Source organism: Eublepharis macularius, chromosome 5 (genome assembly GCF_028583425.1).
Source record: "Eublepharis macularius isolate TG4126 chromosome 5, MPM_Emac_v1.0, whole genome shotgun sequence".
NCBI lineage: Eukaryota > Metazoa > Chordata > Lepidosauria > Squamata > Eublepharidae > Eublepharis > Eublepharis macularius.
This window is the reverse complement of record NC_072794.1, coordinates 171,714,627-171,732,962: the sequence shown is the minus strand read 5'-3', so window position 1 is coordinate 171,732,962 and position 18,336 is coordinate 171,714,627. Positions and strand designations below refer to the sequence as shown.

Genomic DNA, 18,336 nt, shown 5'->3' with positions numbered 1-18,336 from the left:
CCCGGCCTGCCCCGCGCGCAGGGGTGAGAGAGGCGGGCCGGCCGAGGCGACTTCCGGCGCGGGCCGGATGTGGCGCCATGGAGGCCTGGAGGGGCGCGAGCGGACGCAAAACAGGGACGGCTGAGGGGACGCCGCCGCTTCTCGCTCTCCCCGCCCGGCTCCCCCTTGGCCGCGTCCCCTCCGGCCATGGGGCGTCCGCCGCCGCCGTTGTCCCCCCCACCGCGGATCCAGACGGGGCTTCCCCCTCCTCGCGAGTCTGAGGGTGCCGGGACGAGCCCCCGGAGGGAGCCACTCGTGAGGCGGCGGTGAGAGCGGGCGGGGAGGGGGTTGTGCGCATGCGCGGGTTCGTGCGTGCGGTGGCGTGTGGTTCGGAGGGCCCCGAATGGAGGGCGGCGCCATTGGGGGCATCCCTCCCGCCGCAGCAGCGCGGGTGGGTGGGTTGCCAACTCCCGATTGGGAGATTCCTGGAGATTGGGAGCGGGGCGCCTAGGGTGGGGGGAGTGAGACCTCATGGCACTGCAATGCTACGGAGCGTACCTTCCAAAGCAACCGTTTCCTCCAGGTAGGTAGCCGGATCTGCAGGATCTGAGTCCAGTGGCATCTTAGAGGCCCAAAAGCTTTCGAGGGTCGCAGCTCCCTTCTTCAGATATAAGCTACAATTGCCATTCTCCCGGTGGGGCCTGGAGCGCTCCTAGAAAATCAATATTTGAGTGCAGTGGCACCTTAAGAGACCAACCAGATTTCCAGGGTGGGAGCTTTGGGGAGTCAAGGCTCACTTCATCAGATACAAGGAGTGTTGGATACAGTTATCAGTTTGGTGCATGTCTTATGGAGTTCCACAAGGCTCAGACCTGCCCCCCATGCAGTTCAATCTCTATAATAATAATAACAACAACATTTGATTTATATACCGCCCTTCAGGATGACTTAACACCCATTCAGAGCGGTTTACAAAGTATGCTTTTATTATCCCCACAACAAAACACGCTGTGAGGTGGGTGGGGCTGAGAGAGCTCCAGAAAGCGGTGACTAGCCCAAAGTCACCCAGCTGGCTTCAAGTGGAGGACTGGGGAATCAAACCGGGCTCTCCAGATTAGAGTCCTGCGCTCTTAACCACTGCACCTAACTGGCTCTATGTCAGGGTTCTCCAACGTGGTGCCCACCTATATTTCTGGGGCTTGCTGAGCCCCAGGATTGCTTGCTGAGCTGTTATTGGCACCCCCATTCCACGGGCTTTCCTTGGATGCAACAGCAGGGCTGAGGAAGACTGATCAGCACTGGGGCTTGCAGGATCTGAGTCCAGTGGCCCCTTAGAGACCAACAAGATTTCCAGGGTGTGAGGTTTCAAGAGTCAGAGAGCTCCCATTTACTCCAGGGGAAGCGATCATTGTCATTTGGAGTCCAGTAGCACTTTAAAAGAGCAACTAGATTTCCAGGGTATTATTATTAGTCAGCTTTTCATACTGAGATCCAAGGCAGATTATACAGTGCAAGTGGAAATACAATATAATCAACAGCTCTTTAAGGTGCTACTATTCAACTGTAATTCTAGATCTCTAGGCCCCACCTGGAGATTGGCACCTGGAGGTTGTGCTGCTGATTGGCATCTATGTGGAGCCATTCATAGGTCTGATGAAGGCCCCAAGGATCCTGTCCATCTACATCTCCTGTGCCAAGGAAAATCAGCCTTGATTTGGTTTGTGCTGGTTGGATCAGTAAAGTCTGGTCTAACCTATGCAACAGAATGAGGTGGTGGGATTGGGAATGAGGTGAAACGGGTGGCACCTCTTTCTCCCGGTCTAGTCTTTCTTATACTGTGTTACTTTACTGCTTACTGTGAATGTTTAATCTAAAAAAAGGGGAATGGGGGAATCTGCCCCTACAGTCTTAGTAGCTTAGCCAGTCCTGTCATCTCATTCTGCTGTGTCTCTACTAGGACTGAGAGACTGCCCCAAAATCCACCCCACTTTGATGAAGAATTTGAAAGTGAGGGCATGGGGACTGACAGGCCAACACATATAAATATCTTTACTGAATACAGTGGCAGAGGGGGCATTGTTCTTTGAGGGAGTTTCAGGCATGAGGGCTACCAAGGGGGATTTCCATCTTGATTTGGGGTGTTTGTGTGTGTGCGTGTGGTGTGCCTGCAGAATTGCCTCCTTGTTGTCAGGTAGGATTCCCTTGCCCGCAAACCCCAGCAGGCTGCCTCACATGTATCCTGAAACCGGTGACTAGAGGATGTCAGCCATGCATGTTTACCTAGAATTCCATGCTCTTGTGGCATTTGGGTTGGAGAGCTGTAGAACTCTGTACGTAGTACTTTTATTTAAAAAAATATTGGTCAGGCTGATTTATGCATGTGTGTGGCTATTTATGGGGGAGCCTAGCAGGGAATTCCCTCAGTCCTGGAAGAGAAAACCAAAAAGGAGTAATGTTAGAAGGAAAAACTTCGGCAGAGCAAACAAAAATTTCAGCCACTTACGTCCAAGGCTGGAGTTGGACCAAGTAAGGGGATCTACTTGCCAGCTCTTTAACCTTCCTGGCCTGTTCTGTCAGGAGACAGAAGAGAACAAGAGAAGAGTTGGAGCTGTGGTTGTGTGCCCGTTATCCTCTTAAACTATTTGGATGAGGCGCTTGGCCCAGCTGGATGGCATCCTGCCCTGTCAGTTAGCCAAGTTCCCAGGTAGATGTGCTAATGAAAAAATCATTATAGGGGAGGAGGAAAAAACCTCTTGGCATCCCTCGGGCAGGTTACGCAAGAAGGGAATTCGCCTTGGACTAGGATCAAGAGCAGGCTCTCTGAATTGGAAAAGGAACAGAATGCAGGGCTTTGAGCAGGAGGAGGGACGAGGTTGCAGCCAGAGAGTTGCAGCCTCTTTTTCTAAAGGAAGCTCTCTCGTTTCAGTGCATTTCTTGCAGATTAAGATGCATGCAGAATATAATCTCAGTTCCAGCACGTCTTGTCTTCTGAAAATGACAGTGACTAAAAGGACAAATGCAGAGGGTGTTTCAGTTCTCCCGGCTATAAAATGAGAACAACGATCATGTAATTCAGTTTTCAGTTTATTTTCAATTTCTATTGCGCCCTCCCCACACCAGCAGGCTCAGGGCGTAATTCGTTCATGGTTGTCAAGACAAAAGGTGCTGGGCCTACAAAGGGTATTATTTGAAGGCACAGTTCAGGTCCCAGGACTATAGCAATTGTGAAGCTGAAACTTGAGGTGCCCAAACCAGTCGCTTTTGTGATCAACAGGGAGAAGGACCGAGAGTTTCAGATTTAGTATTCCAAAGGATTGTGAGATTGTCTCTGTTCTTTCAACTGCAGAAGTGGTATTTAGATTGAAAACTGGGTTCTGAGTGCTAATGGAAGTATTCTCTACCGTATGTGTGGAAACTCACTGGACTGCCTATATAAAGGAAAATAGTAGAAGATACAATGTTAGGTGTACTTTATCATCTCCTTGAATTTTACTAACATCTAGGAATTTAAATGTTTCAGTACTTCGTGTGAGTAAAACTTAATGATGGCTCATTGTGGGAATTTTTTTCACAGCTCTCTGATTGATTGCTTCCCATTTTGCCATTCCAGATAGACTCCACCTGCTGTTGAAGATTTTGGAAGGCAGTGGTGGATATGACTGTACCGATGAAATGCTCACCAGCAGGTGTTCTGCTTCATATGGCCCTCCTCCACTAGGCCTGCCATGACTGCATTCTTCACCAGCGTCCCCAACTGGATTCAAGATGCCAAGCCGGAGGAGGAGGAGACGGGCTGGAAATTAGTGCCCAGACCCAGGGGCCGAGAAAGTGAGAGCCAAGGGAAGTGCCAGTACGAGCTGTCAGGAGTCCCCTTCCCCAGTGTGGATAAGCTGAGAGCAAGCTCAGAGCACAGGCCCTATTGCTGCCCGCAGCTGCACTGCGGAAAGGCCTTTGCCTCCAAGTACAAGCTCTACAGGTAAGGTGGTGCTCTGGCCAGCCCCTGCTGCCCACCTTGGCAGATTCCTTTGGGGCGCTAGTGCTGCTCATCCTGGACTCCTGTCTGCTCACAGGGGCTGCCAGTGCCTCATTCCTGGCTGCCGTATTGTTCTTGGTGTATCAGATGGGCAGTGCTGAAGGAAGTTTGTCTTGGGTCCTAGGAGACACTGGAAGCAGCGTGCATGGGTGTATGCAGGGCTTTTTTTCAGCTGGAACGCGGTGGAACAGAGTTCCGGAACCTCTTGAAAATGGTCACATGGCTGGTGGCCCCGCCCCCTGATCTCCAGGCAGAGGGGAGTTTGGATTGCCCGTGGTGCGGAAGGCAATCGAAACTCCCCTCTGTCTGGAGATCAGGGGGCGGGGCCACCATCCATGTGACCATCTTCTCCGAGGGCAACCCACTGAGTTCCACCACCTCTTTTCCCAGAAAAAAAGCCCTGGGTGTATGTGATGGAGCAGAACAGGGACACCTTGCATGGATTATTTATCTACTCCAGCTAGGTAAAAGTTGTTTCCCCATCATTAAAGTAGCTCTTTTAGGCATGTCTCTTCCACCTTGGGAGACTAATGGCTCGGTTACGCCTTGAATACAGCTCCCCTGGATCTGGGAACAACACTACTCATGTCTCGGGGGCGTGATAAGCAGTAGGGGAGAAGGGGTATTGCCACAGAGCACCTGCTTCTGAGCATTCAGCCCATGTTGTAATCCAGAAGTCCTTAAAGTTGGTTGCCTTTCCAGTTAGCGCTGCAGGAGTGAACCATGTTTTCTTTCACAGTAACTGGTGTATTTTTTTAATGTCACAGGAAAACGCCAGGGAGGGGCTTGACTTGGGTGGAGGACTGTCTGCTGCCAGTGCAGACTTAAGGAGGAGCAAAATACCCATCCATCCTCTCGGTCACTTCTTCCGCTGAGATGGGGGCAGCGTCCCATGCGCTGCTTCTCCCAGTGGTCAGAAAAGCGATCCAGCCACACTTTCTGGCTTACAGTGGGGGAATTGCAGCCATTCTGGGGAGTTCTCGTGAATGAACTCGACCGCAGGACATTTGTCACAGCGAACACCAGTGCAAGTGTGACTTCAGTGGGTTCCTGTGAACAGAGATGTTGGGGTGACCAGGGGTCAGGATAGACCTATCTCCTAGTGGAATGGAGGGGTGGCCAGCTCTGCAAGGCTACTTCTGCTTTGAGGCTAAACATGAACGTTCGACCAATGTTGTGAGGCACAGGTAGCACCGCTGGAAGTCAGCTGCACCAGTTCCCGTTACGGAAGATCCTCAAGAATTCTCCTTCCTACTGAGGTTCATTTGTCATCTGGATTTGTAGCTTATTGGGTGGGTAGGTGGGGCTGAACTAGATGCCCCTTTGCTGCTCTCCAATTCCATAATCTAAAACGCCTTGCCGCGTAGTGGAGTAGGAGCCGTTTGCCCAAGCAGAACTCTCCCAGATTTGGGGCGGGGAATTTGAGGGCTGGTCAGACTGTTGTAACCTCCGCTTCTCTTTCCTTGTAAGGCACCTGGCCACTCACTCTGCCCAGAAGCCCCACCAATGTATGTACTGTGAGAAGATGTTCCACCGCAAGGATCACCTCCGCAACCATCTTCAGACGCACGACCCGAACAAAGAGGCTCTTCACTGCCCGGAGTGCGGCAAGAACTACAACACCAAGCTCGGCTACCGGCGCCACCTGGCCATGCACGCTGCTGCCAGCGGCGACCTCAGCTGCAAAGTGTGCCTGCAGATGTTTGAGAGCACCCAGGTCCTGCTGGAGCACCTGAAGGCCCATTCCCGGAGGCCGTCAGGCAGCGTGAAGGAAAAGAAACACCCGTGCGACCACTGCGACCGGCGCTTCTACACCCGCAAGGACGTGCGGAGGCACCTGGTGGTGCACACGGGCCGGAAGGACTTCTTGTGCCAGTACTGCGCTCAGCGCTTTGGCCGAAAAGACCACCTCACCAGGCACATGAAGAAGAGCCACTCCCAGGAACTGCTGAAGATCAAGACCGAGCCAGTGGACATGCTGGGCCTTCTTAGCTGCAGTTCAGCAGTGTCAGTGAAGGAGGAGCTGAGCCCCGTCTTGTGCATGGCATCCCGGGATGTGATGAATAGCAAGAGTTTCCCCGGGATGCTGCCCATGGGCATGTATGGGACGCATGTCCCTGCCATGTCCAGCTCAGGGATGCCCCATTCTCTGGTCCCCAACTCTTTGCCGATGGGAATGAGCTACCCTCTGGAATCGTCCTCCCCACCGCAACCTCCTCCCAAGTACCAGCTTGGATCTACCTCATACTTGCCTGACAAGCTACCCAAAGCAGAGGTGGAGAGTTGTTTGGCAGAGCTGCCTGGAGGTCTGTCCCTGGGCTCTGGTGAGCCCCCCTCGTCTTCTCCTCAGCCGTCCCTCCTGGAGGACTCTTTGCTCTCCAAGAGCCCGGCTCTGCTCTCTGAGGCCCTCTGTGCTGCTAACATGGACTTCTCTCATCTTCTGGGCTTCCTCCCCTTGAACCTTCCGTCGTGCACCCCACCAGTTTCCTCGGGGGGGCTGGTCATGGGTTACTCACAGGGAGAGACCCAGTCACTCCTCACCGCTTTGCCACCGCAAGAATCGCCAGGAGCCACGGCATCTCTCGGCTTCGGGGCCCTTCATTCGCTGCCCTCGGTCTTCTCTCCCAGCTTGGGTGCCACCACCTTACCCCGTTTCCACCAGGCGTTCCAGTGAAAAAGAGCAGAGCTCCCACGGGGATGGGGTACTGCAAAGGTGCCCAGGCGTCTTTCCTACCTCGGGCTGGGAAAGCCGTTGCGGGGAGTGCCTGTGGACTTGGAACTGTTGCATACCCTTTGGGGTGTGCCCCAGTCCTGGACAGTGAGTAGGTTGCAGCAATTAGAATTTCAGGTATTTTTCTAAGTTGTTCTTTGGTGAATCAGGAACCACATTTCATGTGGATCTTCACAGGGGCTTCCTACTATAGAAGGAGGTTAGATCCAGATCTGTCCCTACTCCGGGCCCAACGCTTGTTCTGCATTCACGTCTCAGTTCCCCAGGCGGAGTCTCCCTTGCCCTGCTAACTCCCTTCGTCTTCTCTGCTGACTATCCCCGAGTCGCTGGCTCTGGGGCATGCAGCTCCCTCCCCCTTTATTTTTTTGCAGAGCCACTTCATTAAGACTCCTTCCAGCAGAATCCCGTTTCTGCCAAGCCTGGTTCCTTTCTCTCCATCGTTACGAATCAAGAAGCACTGGGAACACCGTCTCGGTTTCCAGTGTCGCTAGGATACTGTTTACACAATGAAGTCGGGTGATACCGATTTCACTTCACTACTACTTCCATTTCATCCCCTGTGGGGAAATAAACTGACTTTGGATTGCTTCAGCTTTTGCCAGTTCAGCTGACTGCTCTGTGAATGTGTCCTTGTCATCTCAGTGCAGGCCAGACGTGTCCTGCAGTTTAACAGATCCAACTTGCCTGTGTGTGTGTGTGTGCAAGAGCAATGCTTCCCAGAGTACGGGCGGGCGGGCAAAGAGCAGTAGGCAGTGCTGGGTGGCCAGGGGCTCACCCGTTCTTACGACATCCCTGTGGCTTGGCTGGCTGGGGCCTGTTCCCACTTTGCATCTGGTGGTGGGGTCTGCCACTCTGCTGTCTTGGTAGTCGGCACAGCTGTGACTGTGTTGTGCTTCGGTAGGAGTCTGCAGAAGGGAGGTTCCAGCTCCCCAGGCAAGCCAGGCACAAGCCTCGAGGAGAAGGTGGCTTCGTCCTACCCACTGCATGCCTGTAAGGCATTGTCTGTCGGAGGAAACCACTAGGCTGTGCTTCTTGCCCGCTCTGACAAGTCCTGCTCACAGCACATGGCATGGAGTAGATCTGCCGCTGGCGTGATGCCGCCTCAAGAATTCCTCAGCTTCCCAGGTGCCTGCCTCTTGGCCCTGAAGGAGACTTTGGAAATGCTCTTGGAGGGCAGTTGTAGGCCAGGACTGTCTTGTCTGCAGTCTACAAATGCACTCTTTCTACATTGTCTTTTATTTGCTTCCCCCTACCACATAAAGCCCCCGTGCTTCCTTCTGTTTCTCTAAGCAATTATAGCCCCTCCTTCATCAGCCGAGCCTTTTCTGTATCTCTTCCTTGGGCAACCAGTTCTGAGTGCTTTCCTGGATGTGCCCCAGTAGAATGCAGGCTGCTCTGTGTAGATTGGTGTGGAAAGCCAAGATTTGGCATCAGTGCCGGAGACTAGAACATAGGGATGGGCAGAGACTGCTTTACCCTCAGGGGCTTCCTAGCACTTCTGAGTTGTTGCTCCTGGAGAAGAAGCGGGCCCTCTGTGTTTGGTCTTCCTAGCCCAGTGTTGATGTCAAGAAGAGCTCGGGTTGACGGACAGTGTGTGGAAACGGGGTGTTACAGGTTGTTTTCCTCAGCGTGTATTTGCAGGGTATTTTTTTTTTTACTACTTCCTTTCTCTCTGTTTTGCTTAGGGTCCTCATCTCTTGCCCTTGCAAGAGCTGCCCAGCCCTTTCCTAGCCTCCCGCTGGAATTCTTCTGTCTGCCTGTATCACAGCAAATACCTCATTGTATGGGTTCCATACCTTCCTGTTATGAAATCGCACTTCATAGCCTCATGAGGGGCCGCTGTACCTGTGTTGCGTTTCAGGGTCTCTCCGCAAACCCCAGACTTGCACTTCATCATACCTCACCATATAGGAAGGGCAAGGCGAGAGCGGTCCTCCCCTGCAGTCCTCCTCTGCCCGTCCAGGACTGGAAGCCTACCTCTGCCTTGATTCTGCTGATGAATCGCTGGTCCCTCTGGACCCAGATCTCTTTTAATAGACCCACAGAAAGCTTTGTCGACTAATCCACGTTAATTCTAGTTTGCTTTGAGCTCCAGAAGCTCCTCTTGTTTCAGTATTTTGATAGTTTGTGTACTGGATCCCCCCTGGAGGGATAGGCTTTTAAGGCTTAGCTAGCCTTCCTCTAGCTGTTTGTTGTTTTATATCAGAGTAATATTTACCTCAACAGTTGCATGTGGCAGTGAGTTCCACAAGCTGTGCTTCCTGACGTTGCCTTTCTAACTTCAGCGTGTGCCTTGTGCTGGGTAAATAGAAGAGCATGTGGGCTTCTCCTTATCCGTCAGTATTTTCAAATACCTCAGTTGCATCTCCCATTACTCTCCTTTTCCAGAAATTGTTGCACAGTCTTTCTCTTATGCAATCCTCCTCACTTCCCTACCTCGACACATGATGAATTTCCACATTTTACCTTGATTTCTGAACCTGCCGGATTGAAGAAATGGCCTGGGTAGCGCTGCTTGTCTTGGATCACTCATCCAGTTTGGGCAACCTCTTCGGTTGCCTGCTTGCAGCTTCCAGTTCTGGCAAAAGTTGGGCCTGGGAAGGGTTTTTCCCCCCCCAGGTTCTGGCCAAAATTCTTTTGACAGACTATTTCACTATTACTTGTGTCTTTGCTTCATTATATAACATAGGTATAGCTAAGCTCCCCCCCCACACACACACACACACTTTTAACTCCGAGCAGTCTCAGATTCCAAACCTGGAATTCAAATTGTAACCAAAGTATTGCTCTGCTGGTAACAGGAGAATGGTTACAGTGGATCCCATTAGCTACAGATGTTAAAAGGGCATGCACACAGCTGTCCTGGGTCATATAGTTGGTGTGGCCGGTCTGGTCTCTCTTTGACAGTGACCAAATTCAGGTATTGAAGTGGAACAGTTTAATTGCAGGGAAGGGTGTTGACTGTGGCATCAGTCCACCCTGACTTACTGCTCTATGTTGACCATTATGGGATGGATCTTGCACCCAGAGGAAGGCACCATCCTTAGTTGAATAGATCCCTGGGGTTCAGCCCTAAAACCGCTACTGTCTCTGCAGAGGCAGCAAAAGAGGACTGCAAGTTCAGTGCAGCAATTTTGGTAAAATCTTGGCTGAGAATGGCTGGTCTCCGCCATGGAGAGCGGAAGGGAAGAGAGACTTAAAAAGTGTGAAGCCAGTTTTTCTTCTGTCATGCCGTATGCCGTGATTCAGAAGCTTGTGAGTGCACAAAAGGATGCACTCTTGACTGTACATCGGCACGTATTGCCCTTAAAGAGAGGGAAAGGGGGGGGAGAGAGCTACACGGCGTCCGTCGAGCTCAAGAACCTGCCGATTTATTTACAGAGATACCCTGTGCTGCTGGCACTCCCTTTAGTAAGCCAGCATTCAGCCAAAGAAAGCAAAAGTGACTATTTTGTCACAAACAAAAACCCAGTGCCCACTATTTTTGGTACCAGGTTTCTGGCTTGCTTGCCAATCTCACCAACATGTTCCCACTTCCTTCAGCCAAAGTGGATGGGGGAATGAGGTGGGGGGAAGAGAGACAGATGTATCCTGGCTAGTGGGAAGGTTTTTCCTAGAACCTTGAAAAGTTGGAATAGTGGGTTCCCCCCCCCCTAAAGGCAGCCTTGTCTAGTCAAGTCAAAGCTTATGTAAGTCGAATCTTTCATAAATCTGTGTTCTGATTTTTAATTTCACTCCCTTAGGGATGACATTAGCCACACTGGGTCTGCTTGCTAAACAGCGCAGTTAATTTTTGTGACTGGGGATTCAGGGTATTGGCTACGAGTAAAGCAGGGGTTGAGGTTCCCTCCCCTCTCCTCCCCTTTACAGTTTTCAGGCTGTTGGTGCTGCTAGTTAGTGCTGCAGTTGTGTCAAGGGAAAAGCCTCCAGTACCACCCAGATGAAAATTTGTGGCCACTGGATCCTGAAGATCCTAAGAGCCAGCTTGGTGTAGCGGTTCAGAGCGCAGGACTCTAATCTGGAGAGCCGGGTTGGATTCCCCGCTCCTCCACTTGAAGCCAGCTGGGTGACTTTGGGTCAGTCACAGCTCTCTCAGAGCTCTCTCAGCCCCACCCACCTCACAGGGTGTTTGTTGTGGGGATAATAATAACACATTTTGTAAACCGCTCTGAGTGGGCATTAAGTTGTCCTGAAGGGTGGTATATAAATCAAATATTATTATTATAAGTTCTTGCCAAGTATCTCTTAATGCTCACGTTTCCTAGAAATTATCTGACCTTTGGCTCATTCGTGCTCTTTATTTCTCACAATTTTTTTACATCTGGTGACAGACAGGTCCAGAATCCAAAAGGGTGTTGTTGATAACGTATTTGGGTGCATGGGGGGGGGGGAATACTGCCTTTGTTACAATGTTCTGCATGTTAACTTCTTTGAGCGCATGGCTCAGTGACAAAGTGAGCAGCTGTCCCATCTCTCTCTCTCTGTCTGGCTGGTGGGTTTCTTTTTGAAACTCTTGTCATATTCTTGGTTCTAAATGCAGTATACAGGAGTGATTCCTGCCGGATTCAAGTGCGATGTTCTTTTGTGGCAGGGTGTCTCTGCCGTGCTAACTGCATGGAATGAAACGAAACGGGGTCTCTGGTGCCAAAGGACTTTCCTTCCTCTTTGCAAAAATATTGGCTGCACCAGTAGCATCCCTAGGCTCTCCCCCCCCCCCTTCCCGGCTTCTGGATTGGCACATTACTTTTCGGCATGGTTGGTCACCGTGAGGTGTTCTCGTTACATCAGTGTTCCTAAAGGTAGGTGCACCTTTGCCTGCTGCTACCTGACATTTACCATATTGTGGTGACCTGTTGAAGGCAAAAGGTTTTCTTTGTGACGGTGGATGCCCGCTCTGGCTGTAAGATGACTCCGTTGGAGTGATACCTTGCAAACAGATATGGTAGGACCATCTCTTCCTGATCTATATCATGTCACAGTAAATGTGTGGATTGCCACAGGCAGCCGCTGTTCCATGTGGCTCTCGTAATAGCCCGATCTCAGTTGGAGAAGCCGATATTGGTGGCTTCTTGTAGTTTTATATTATAACCTCCCCTCCTTCCCCCGATGAGCTCTCTCTTCCTGATGTGTTGGGAGTGTTTTAACGCGGCCGGATCATTACTGCATCAGTTTGCACATTCTTTAGAGATCGCGAGTAAAAACACAAAGTTCCTTCACAATTTCAAGCTCTTCTCATTCAAGCAGTTCCTTTCCTGTTGGTCAGCAATAAATCTGGCAACCTTAGCTGCCAGTTGTCTGAAACTAAATGGCAAACCCATCCAGTGACTGGTACCGATTTCTCCTCTAACAGGGGCATCTTAAGCTCGTTTGTTGCTGTTTTCTTTAGTAATAATAAGTTGCTAGAAACATGGGAATACAGTCTGACGAGGGATTAATTCAGCGATCCCTACCCTTTGTGTGTTTAGGTCATGCCTTTTATGGAGTGTATTTCAGATACTGATCTTTCCCCATTTTGAATATCTAACTGGTAGAGTTCAGTTCAGTTGTAAAAGACCAGTATTAGACTTAGCCATTGGAAAGGGTGAAATGTGAGTCTGTGCAGCCTCCCAGGTGTAACATGCTAAACTACCAAAATAAAAGGTGCTCTGTAGTGGGCTAGCATACAACAGATAAAAACACGTGAGACTCTGCCAGTTGCAGTGAGTTGTACAAAGCACAATTTGACGTCTATTATTTTGGCTGTGTAAGTTCTATATGCCTGCCCTTCCCCCAGATGGTCCTAGGAAAGGTAGCAGTCAGCCCCCGCAAGGTTTAAACAAAATGGTGGGAATAGTGAGTAATTGGAAAGGGGGGGGGGACTGTTAGGAAGAGATCCTGGGGGGTGGGGGGTGGGTGGGGGATGATATATCCCGGGTCAGCTGCTGACTTGCTTTGTGACTTTTTGTATTTTGCATAGCAACAATAGCAACAGCTAGTCCACAGGACAGCTCAGAAATTAGGAGCCTCCATCCAAAGAAAGGAAATGTCTACATTTTCTGCCAGTGAACTACACTTCTCCTCCTGTTTGCCACCATGTGCTGGCTCCCTTCCTTGCATTTCAGGGCAGGAGGAATTTTGGTTCTTGGTGGCAGCCTTCTCGTCTCCCGAGTTGATGGGAGTATCTAACTGGCATCTGCTTAAATCCCTGGATTTTTTTTAGTTGTCTTAATATCTAGGAGCTGCGGGGGGGGGCGGGGGGGTTGTGTTAAAGAATGTTATGTGCTGTTTTAACCAAGATTTTACTGCTAAGCTTGTTCAACTTTGCCTTAGAGCAGGGGTGTGCGTTGGGCTTGTCCGCACCTTGTCGCTTGCCCCCTCAAAGCTATCCCCCCTCCCTCGCACCTGTGGCTTATCATAGCTGTCGTGTTTCTTTAGTGATACTGCACCCGTGTGTGCATGCAAAGGATCATAAGGGAACAGAGTAAGCAATGTGGGAAAGGGACAAAGAAGATACGGCATAGCGGCCTGCCCGCTCCCCCCCCCCCCCGGTGAGGAATCCGATTTGGTTTAAACATAAGAGGCCCAGGATATATTCAGGGCTTGGCCTGGACTAAGGCCCATGCCAGTTCCACTCCTGCAGAAATTTTCATCGTGTGACACGGCTGTACGTGTTGCACTTTGGCTGGTGGGCGGTGGCGGAAGAGAACAGCGTAAAACCTTCCTTCGTTGGGAGGAGTCTGAGACTGAGGCAGATTTTAGGAAAGTTCTGTCCCGTAAGAGACCTGACTTGTGGCAGCTCCTTGCCAGTGGAACGCAGAGCTCTGGCTTGAGCAGCTGCTTCTGCCAGTCGTTCTCCCCGGTGGAAGTTGTGACCAGCATCGCTATCTCCGAGAGTTTGTCCCCAGGATGCTCTCTCACTCAGAGGAGGAGGAGCAGCGCAGCAGAAGGGCCTCTGCACAGGCACCTGCACAACTGGGCGGCGACTTCTCTGGCCCGGGGGAGCCCGCCAGCCTCCTTGTCCTCAGCCGGAGCTGCCTCGGTCCTCTCCACCCAAAGCAGGACTCGTGTAACACACCTAGCACTTTTTTAATAAACACAGCAAATAACCTCCTTTTTATCAGAGTATTTTGGGACTTCTTACAAGTCAAGGTTTTTAAAACTATAAAATTTGAAGTGCCATTAGGAAATGTACAGTTCATCACTGTTCAGTTAGCTTTTTCTTTTTTTTTTTCTTACAGAATTAAGTCCAAAATGAAAGAGGCGTGTATGTGTTTTTTTTTAAAGGAAATTGCTTATTAAAAACATTTGAAGAATGAGTTCTTTTGTTTCTTTGGGTAAATGAGGTGGTTGGCCGTGTTAGTCTGCAGTAGAACAACAGGATTTTAGTCCAGTGGCACCTTAGAGACTTAACAAGAAAATCTTGTTGGTCTCTAAGTTGTCACTGGACTAAAATCCTGCTGTTTCTTTGGGGAGTGGAAGCCTAGGGCCAGACGCCTCCATTGGCGCATGCACAAAATGGCGCTCTTTTTACTCCACACCGGCGAATCCAGAATCCCTCCCTGCTGCTTTGATGATCACCTTTGCTGGATGGTAGCACGAGTGCGCTCAGGGTCACCCCATGCAATCTGCTGGCTTCAAGTCCAGAAAAAGGTGTTGTGTTACCAGGATATTAACATACAGGACGTGCTGCCACGAGATGTGGGGGCCACTTTCCACGTTGAGAGCCTCAAAGGTGCTGTGGCTGGCAAGCAGCTCGGAAAGGCTGGTGCCTCATCAGAAGTGGATCTTCGTTGATAATTCCAAGGCCTTTTAAATTACCTGCTTTAAATAATTGAAATGTCAACCCGTGTAATCGCCCTCCCTCCACCCAGTTTCAATACAAATGGTTTCCTTTACTTGGAAGCATTTTGGGGTCCACTTTACCTTGACTTGCAAGGAGCTGACGGGGGTTTATTTTCTTTTATTAACAGTGGAAAGAAATGCTGTTCCTCATGGATAGCCAGCATTAATATTGTTTTAGAGCAGATGATGTTCGCTTCTGTACTGTTGAAGGGGACTCTAATTAGACTGGGATGCTCTCCGGCCTCCTACTGGGCTCCCTCAGTGCTGGAACTAGCAACAAATGCCTTAGAAATACCTAATATGCCCAGGAAAGTGGTCTTCAACCTTTGCAAACCTGCAAGCCAACTTTATTCAACCCAGATGGCAGCATGTAACTCCCCCCCCCCACACACACACACACCTGCAAGCACATGACAGGAAGTCGGGAGCCAGCATTATGGCCTCGTGGGCAGCGGACCAAAAGATCCGAGGACACAAGAACAGAAGCCAAGCACCAGGAGATGCAGTGAGAGAAATGAGCCAGGGAGAAGACTTCTCTACCACTGAGTGTCCTCACTTTGCCAGTCAGCTCTGCAGGTGGCAGGACACCGGGCATCATCGCACTCCACGCACGCGTACTCACAGCAGGAGAAAACGGCTCTATAGGAGTGTGATCCAAATGAAGGTCCCAACTCCGTGTGTTGAAGCCGGCTGTACTAGGACACAGGGAGGAAGACCAATGGCGGGAACAGTTGCAGCCCAGCATGCTTTGCTCCATGGGCACTCTAGGGTGCGATTCTCGACTACTTCATAATTGTTCACAAAAGAGTAGAAAAGGTAATCTGTAGCACCAGCCCACCCCAACATTCGATTTATGTACCACCCTTAAGGCCGCACTGAGCGGTTTACAAAGTGTGTTGTTATCCTCACGGCAAACACCCTGTGAGGTGGGTGGGGCTGAGAGAGCTCTGAGAGAGCTGTGCCTGTCCCAAGGTCACCCAGCTGGCTTCAAGCGGAGGAGCGGGGAATCAAACCTGGTTCTCCAGATTAGAGCCCTGTCACTCTTAACCACAACACCAGGCTCAATTACAGTACTTTTAAGTTCCTTTTTAAATAGCAGGATTGTCAGGAAACTGTTGAGTACTTTCTAGGATCTACAGCACAACTGCCTGGAATAAGCACCCCACTAACGGACGGGGAGCTGCTTTGCCAGGGTCCTTTTTCTGAGATGGAAATGTGCAGTTTCCCAATCCATGTATGTATCCACAGCCAAAACACAAACCCAGTCACCATGCAGAAACGAGAGAGCTTGATCAGGGTGAGAGGGTGGTGGGGATTTAAAGTCAGACCTCCGGCTCTAATGGAAGGGCTCAAGGGTTTGCTTCTAAATGCAAAGTTCTTCAGCTCCAACCCTGGATGCTTCACCCAAATGACCAAACTGGAAGGGAGCTTCCACTACCTGAATCTTTGTATGCTGGGTAACCCAAAATAATATTTGCCTAATAATCATTGGGTGAGGGAAATACTTCTCTGAAGGCCCTAAGCATTATGCAAAATAATTACCATTTCCCCCTCTGTCACATTTGCTTTTGAAATGGCAAAGCCTTTGTTCCCACCACCATTGTTATTTAAATACTTGCCAGTTGCACCTGAAGTTATTGTAAGCAAGGGAGCATGGCATGTTAGTGGAGAATGGGGCAAGCCCCTCACCTCAGCCCCCCCCCCTGCCAGTGCTCCATTCTGTCACTTCCATTGCCTCGTTCCTGGGAGGGAGTAATCCTGCAACCTGAAAGTGTTTAGCACAGTGATTAAGTGGTTGGGTTGCCAATCAGCACTCTGCTGGTTCGAATCCCACTACTGCCATGAGTTCAGTAAGTGGCCTTGGGTAAGCCACTCCTCTCAGCCCCAGCTGTATTGTGGATAATGCTAACTGGTTCACCGCTGTAAGGTGAGGCACTAATCTGTCTAGAAAAGCAGTAGAGAAGCAGAGTTATTAAAATGCTTAGGGAAGCTGTTCTAGCTGAAAGGCACTCTCTCTAGAAACATTTGTTGGGGCCACGACTGAACCAAGTGGACTCTGTTCTTGCCTACCTGCAGACCGATACAGAAATCCAGTTCTGTATCAAGGAAAGAAGAAAAAGGCCACTTGTTCAGTTTTTTTGCCTCTGCTAAGCTAAAAAAGACAAGGAAGCACCCAGATGATGGTAGTCTTAAGGCCGTGATGTGCCACCTCCTTTTGGCTCCTCCCGAGATGCCACCAAGCCGTATATAGCTGGGGCTAGCATACCTTAAGGACGTCCTTCTCCCATATGAACCTACCTGGTCACCTGCAGAGGCTCTGCTTCAGGTGTCCCTGCCATCTGAGGACAGATGGGTGGCAACCCGTCTGGTGTGGTGGTTAGAGTATTGGGCCAGGATCCAGGTTCGAATCCCGTTTGCTATGAAAGCTTGCTGGGTGACCTTGGGTCATCATATGCACTTGGCCTAGCCTGCCTCACAGGGCTGTTGTGAGGATAAAATAGAGGATAGGAGCGCAATGTTAGCAGTTCCGGGCTTTGTGTCAGCATTGTAGAGAAAGACGCAATATAAATGAAGTAAATACATGAATAAACCTGAGAAAGACTTAAATTGGGAAGGCATCCAATGAAAGGCAGTGCAGGCTCCTCAACAGAGAGCTTTCTCTTCCTGGTCAGGGAACCAAACCTTTGGAACTCCCTTCCCAAGGGAGCTTTATCTGTCCCCCTCTATTGCTGTCCTTCCACCTGCTGGTGAAGACTTTTATTTCTTTTGGCATAGCCCGAGTTACTAGTGTTGGCCTTCTTGTTTGTGTGTATTGAATTACTTTTATACTATTTTAAATGTTGTTATAATTTTAAATGTTTTGAAAATACTGTTTTAAATTTTAAAAAACGTTTTAATGCTTACCGCCTTGGGGACCCTCTTGGGTAGAAAGGTGGCGTACAAATACATTAAACGAAATAAAGAATCGTTCAAATACTTTCAAGGTTTGGCAACCAAAAAAAGGATTCAGAGAGAGTGTCCGGAGTTCGAGATGCTCAAGGGTCACCCCCAGGAATATATTATTTGTTCGTGCTTCACCTCCACAACCTGAGCGATGCCCCCTTGGCCAATAAATGGACTTCACACCTTAGAAGCTGCTGGCGCACTGTGTGCTCTCTGGGGGGAAATGAATGCAACAGGCCATGGGTGTTCTTGGTAGCATCTGGCTTGCTAAAACAGAGGAGAGGCCGCAGCAGTAATCCATCTCACATGCAGAATTGCACTTCCACATTACTCGGTATCAGCAGCCACAGTTCTCTTGGGTGAGTGGAAAGAGGTAGGTAAAGGTGGTCCCCTGCGCAAGCACTGAGTCATTACTGACCCATGGGGGGATGTCGCACCACGTTTTCTTGGCAGATTTCTGTTATGGGGTGGTTTGCCATCGCCTTCCCCAGTCATCTACACTTTACCCCCAGGAAACTGGGTACTCATTTTACCGACCTCGGAAGGATGGAAGGCTGAGTCAACTTTGAGCCGGCTACCTGAACCCGGCTTCTGCTGGGATCGAACTCAGACCGTAAGCAGAGCCTGGACTGTAGTACTGCAGCTTACCACTCTGCGCCACGGGGCTCTTGACTGGGACCTCCCGCCAAAAGGCCAAGGAGAAGAGAGAGCAGCTCTGCAAAAGTGCGTGCACTGCCTTTCCTGGGATGCCTTCCCAATTTAAGCCATCGTATCAAATGTATCCATGTTTGGCAGCATTAATTCCCTTCCCACCCCACCCCCACTTCTT

General features: G+C 50.3%; 1 protein-coding gene across 1 annotated transcript; it reads left to right on the top strand.

Moving 5' to 3' along the window:
- Positions 1-100: 100 nt before the first annotated feature.
- On the top strand, positions 101-14,038 carry PLAGL2 (PLAG1 like zinc finger 2). Its single transcript, XM_054981872.1, has 3 exons — positions 101-305; positions 3,590-3,955; positions 5,483-14,038. Exons 2-3 carry the CDS (start codon positions 3,705-3,707, stop codon positions 6,684-6,686), a joined length of 1,455 nt encoding a protein of 484 aa, XP_054837847.1. The 5' UTR covers positions 101-305; positions 3,590-3,704; the 3' UTR covers positions 6,687-14,038.
- The last annotated feature ends 4,298 nt before the right edge of the window (positions 14,039-18,336 follow it).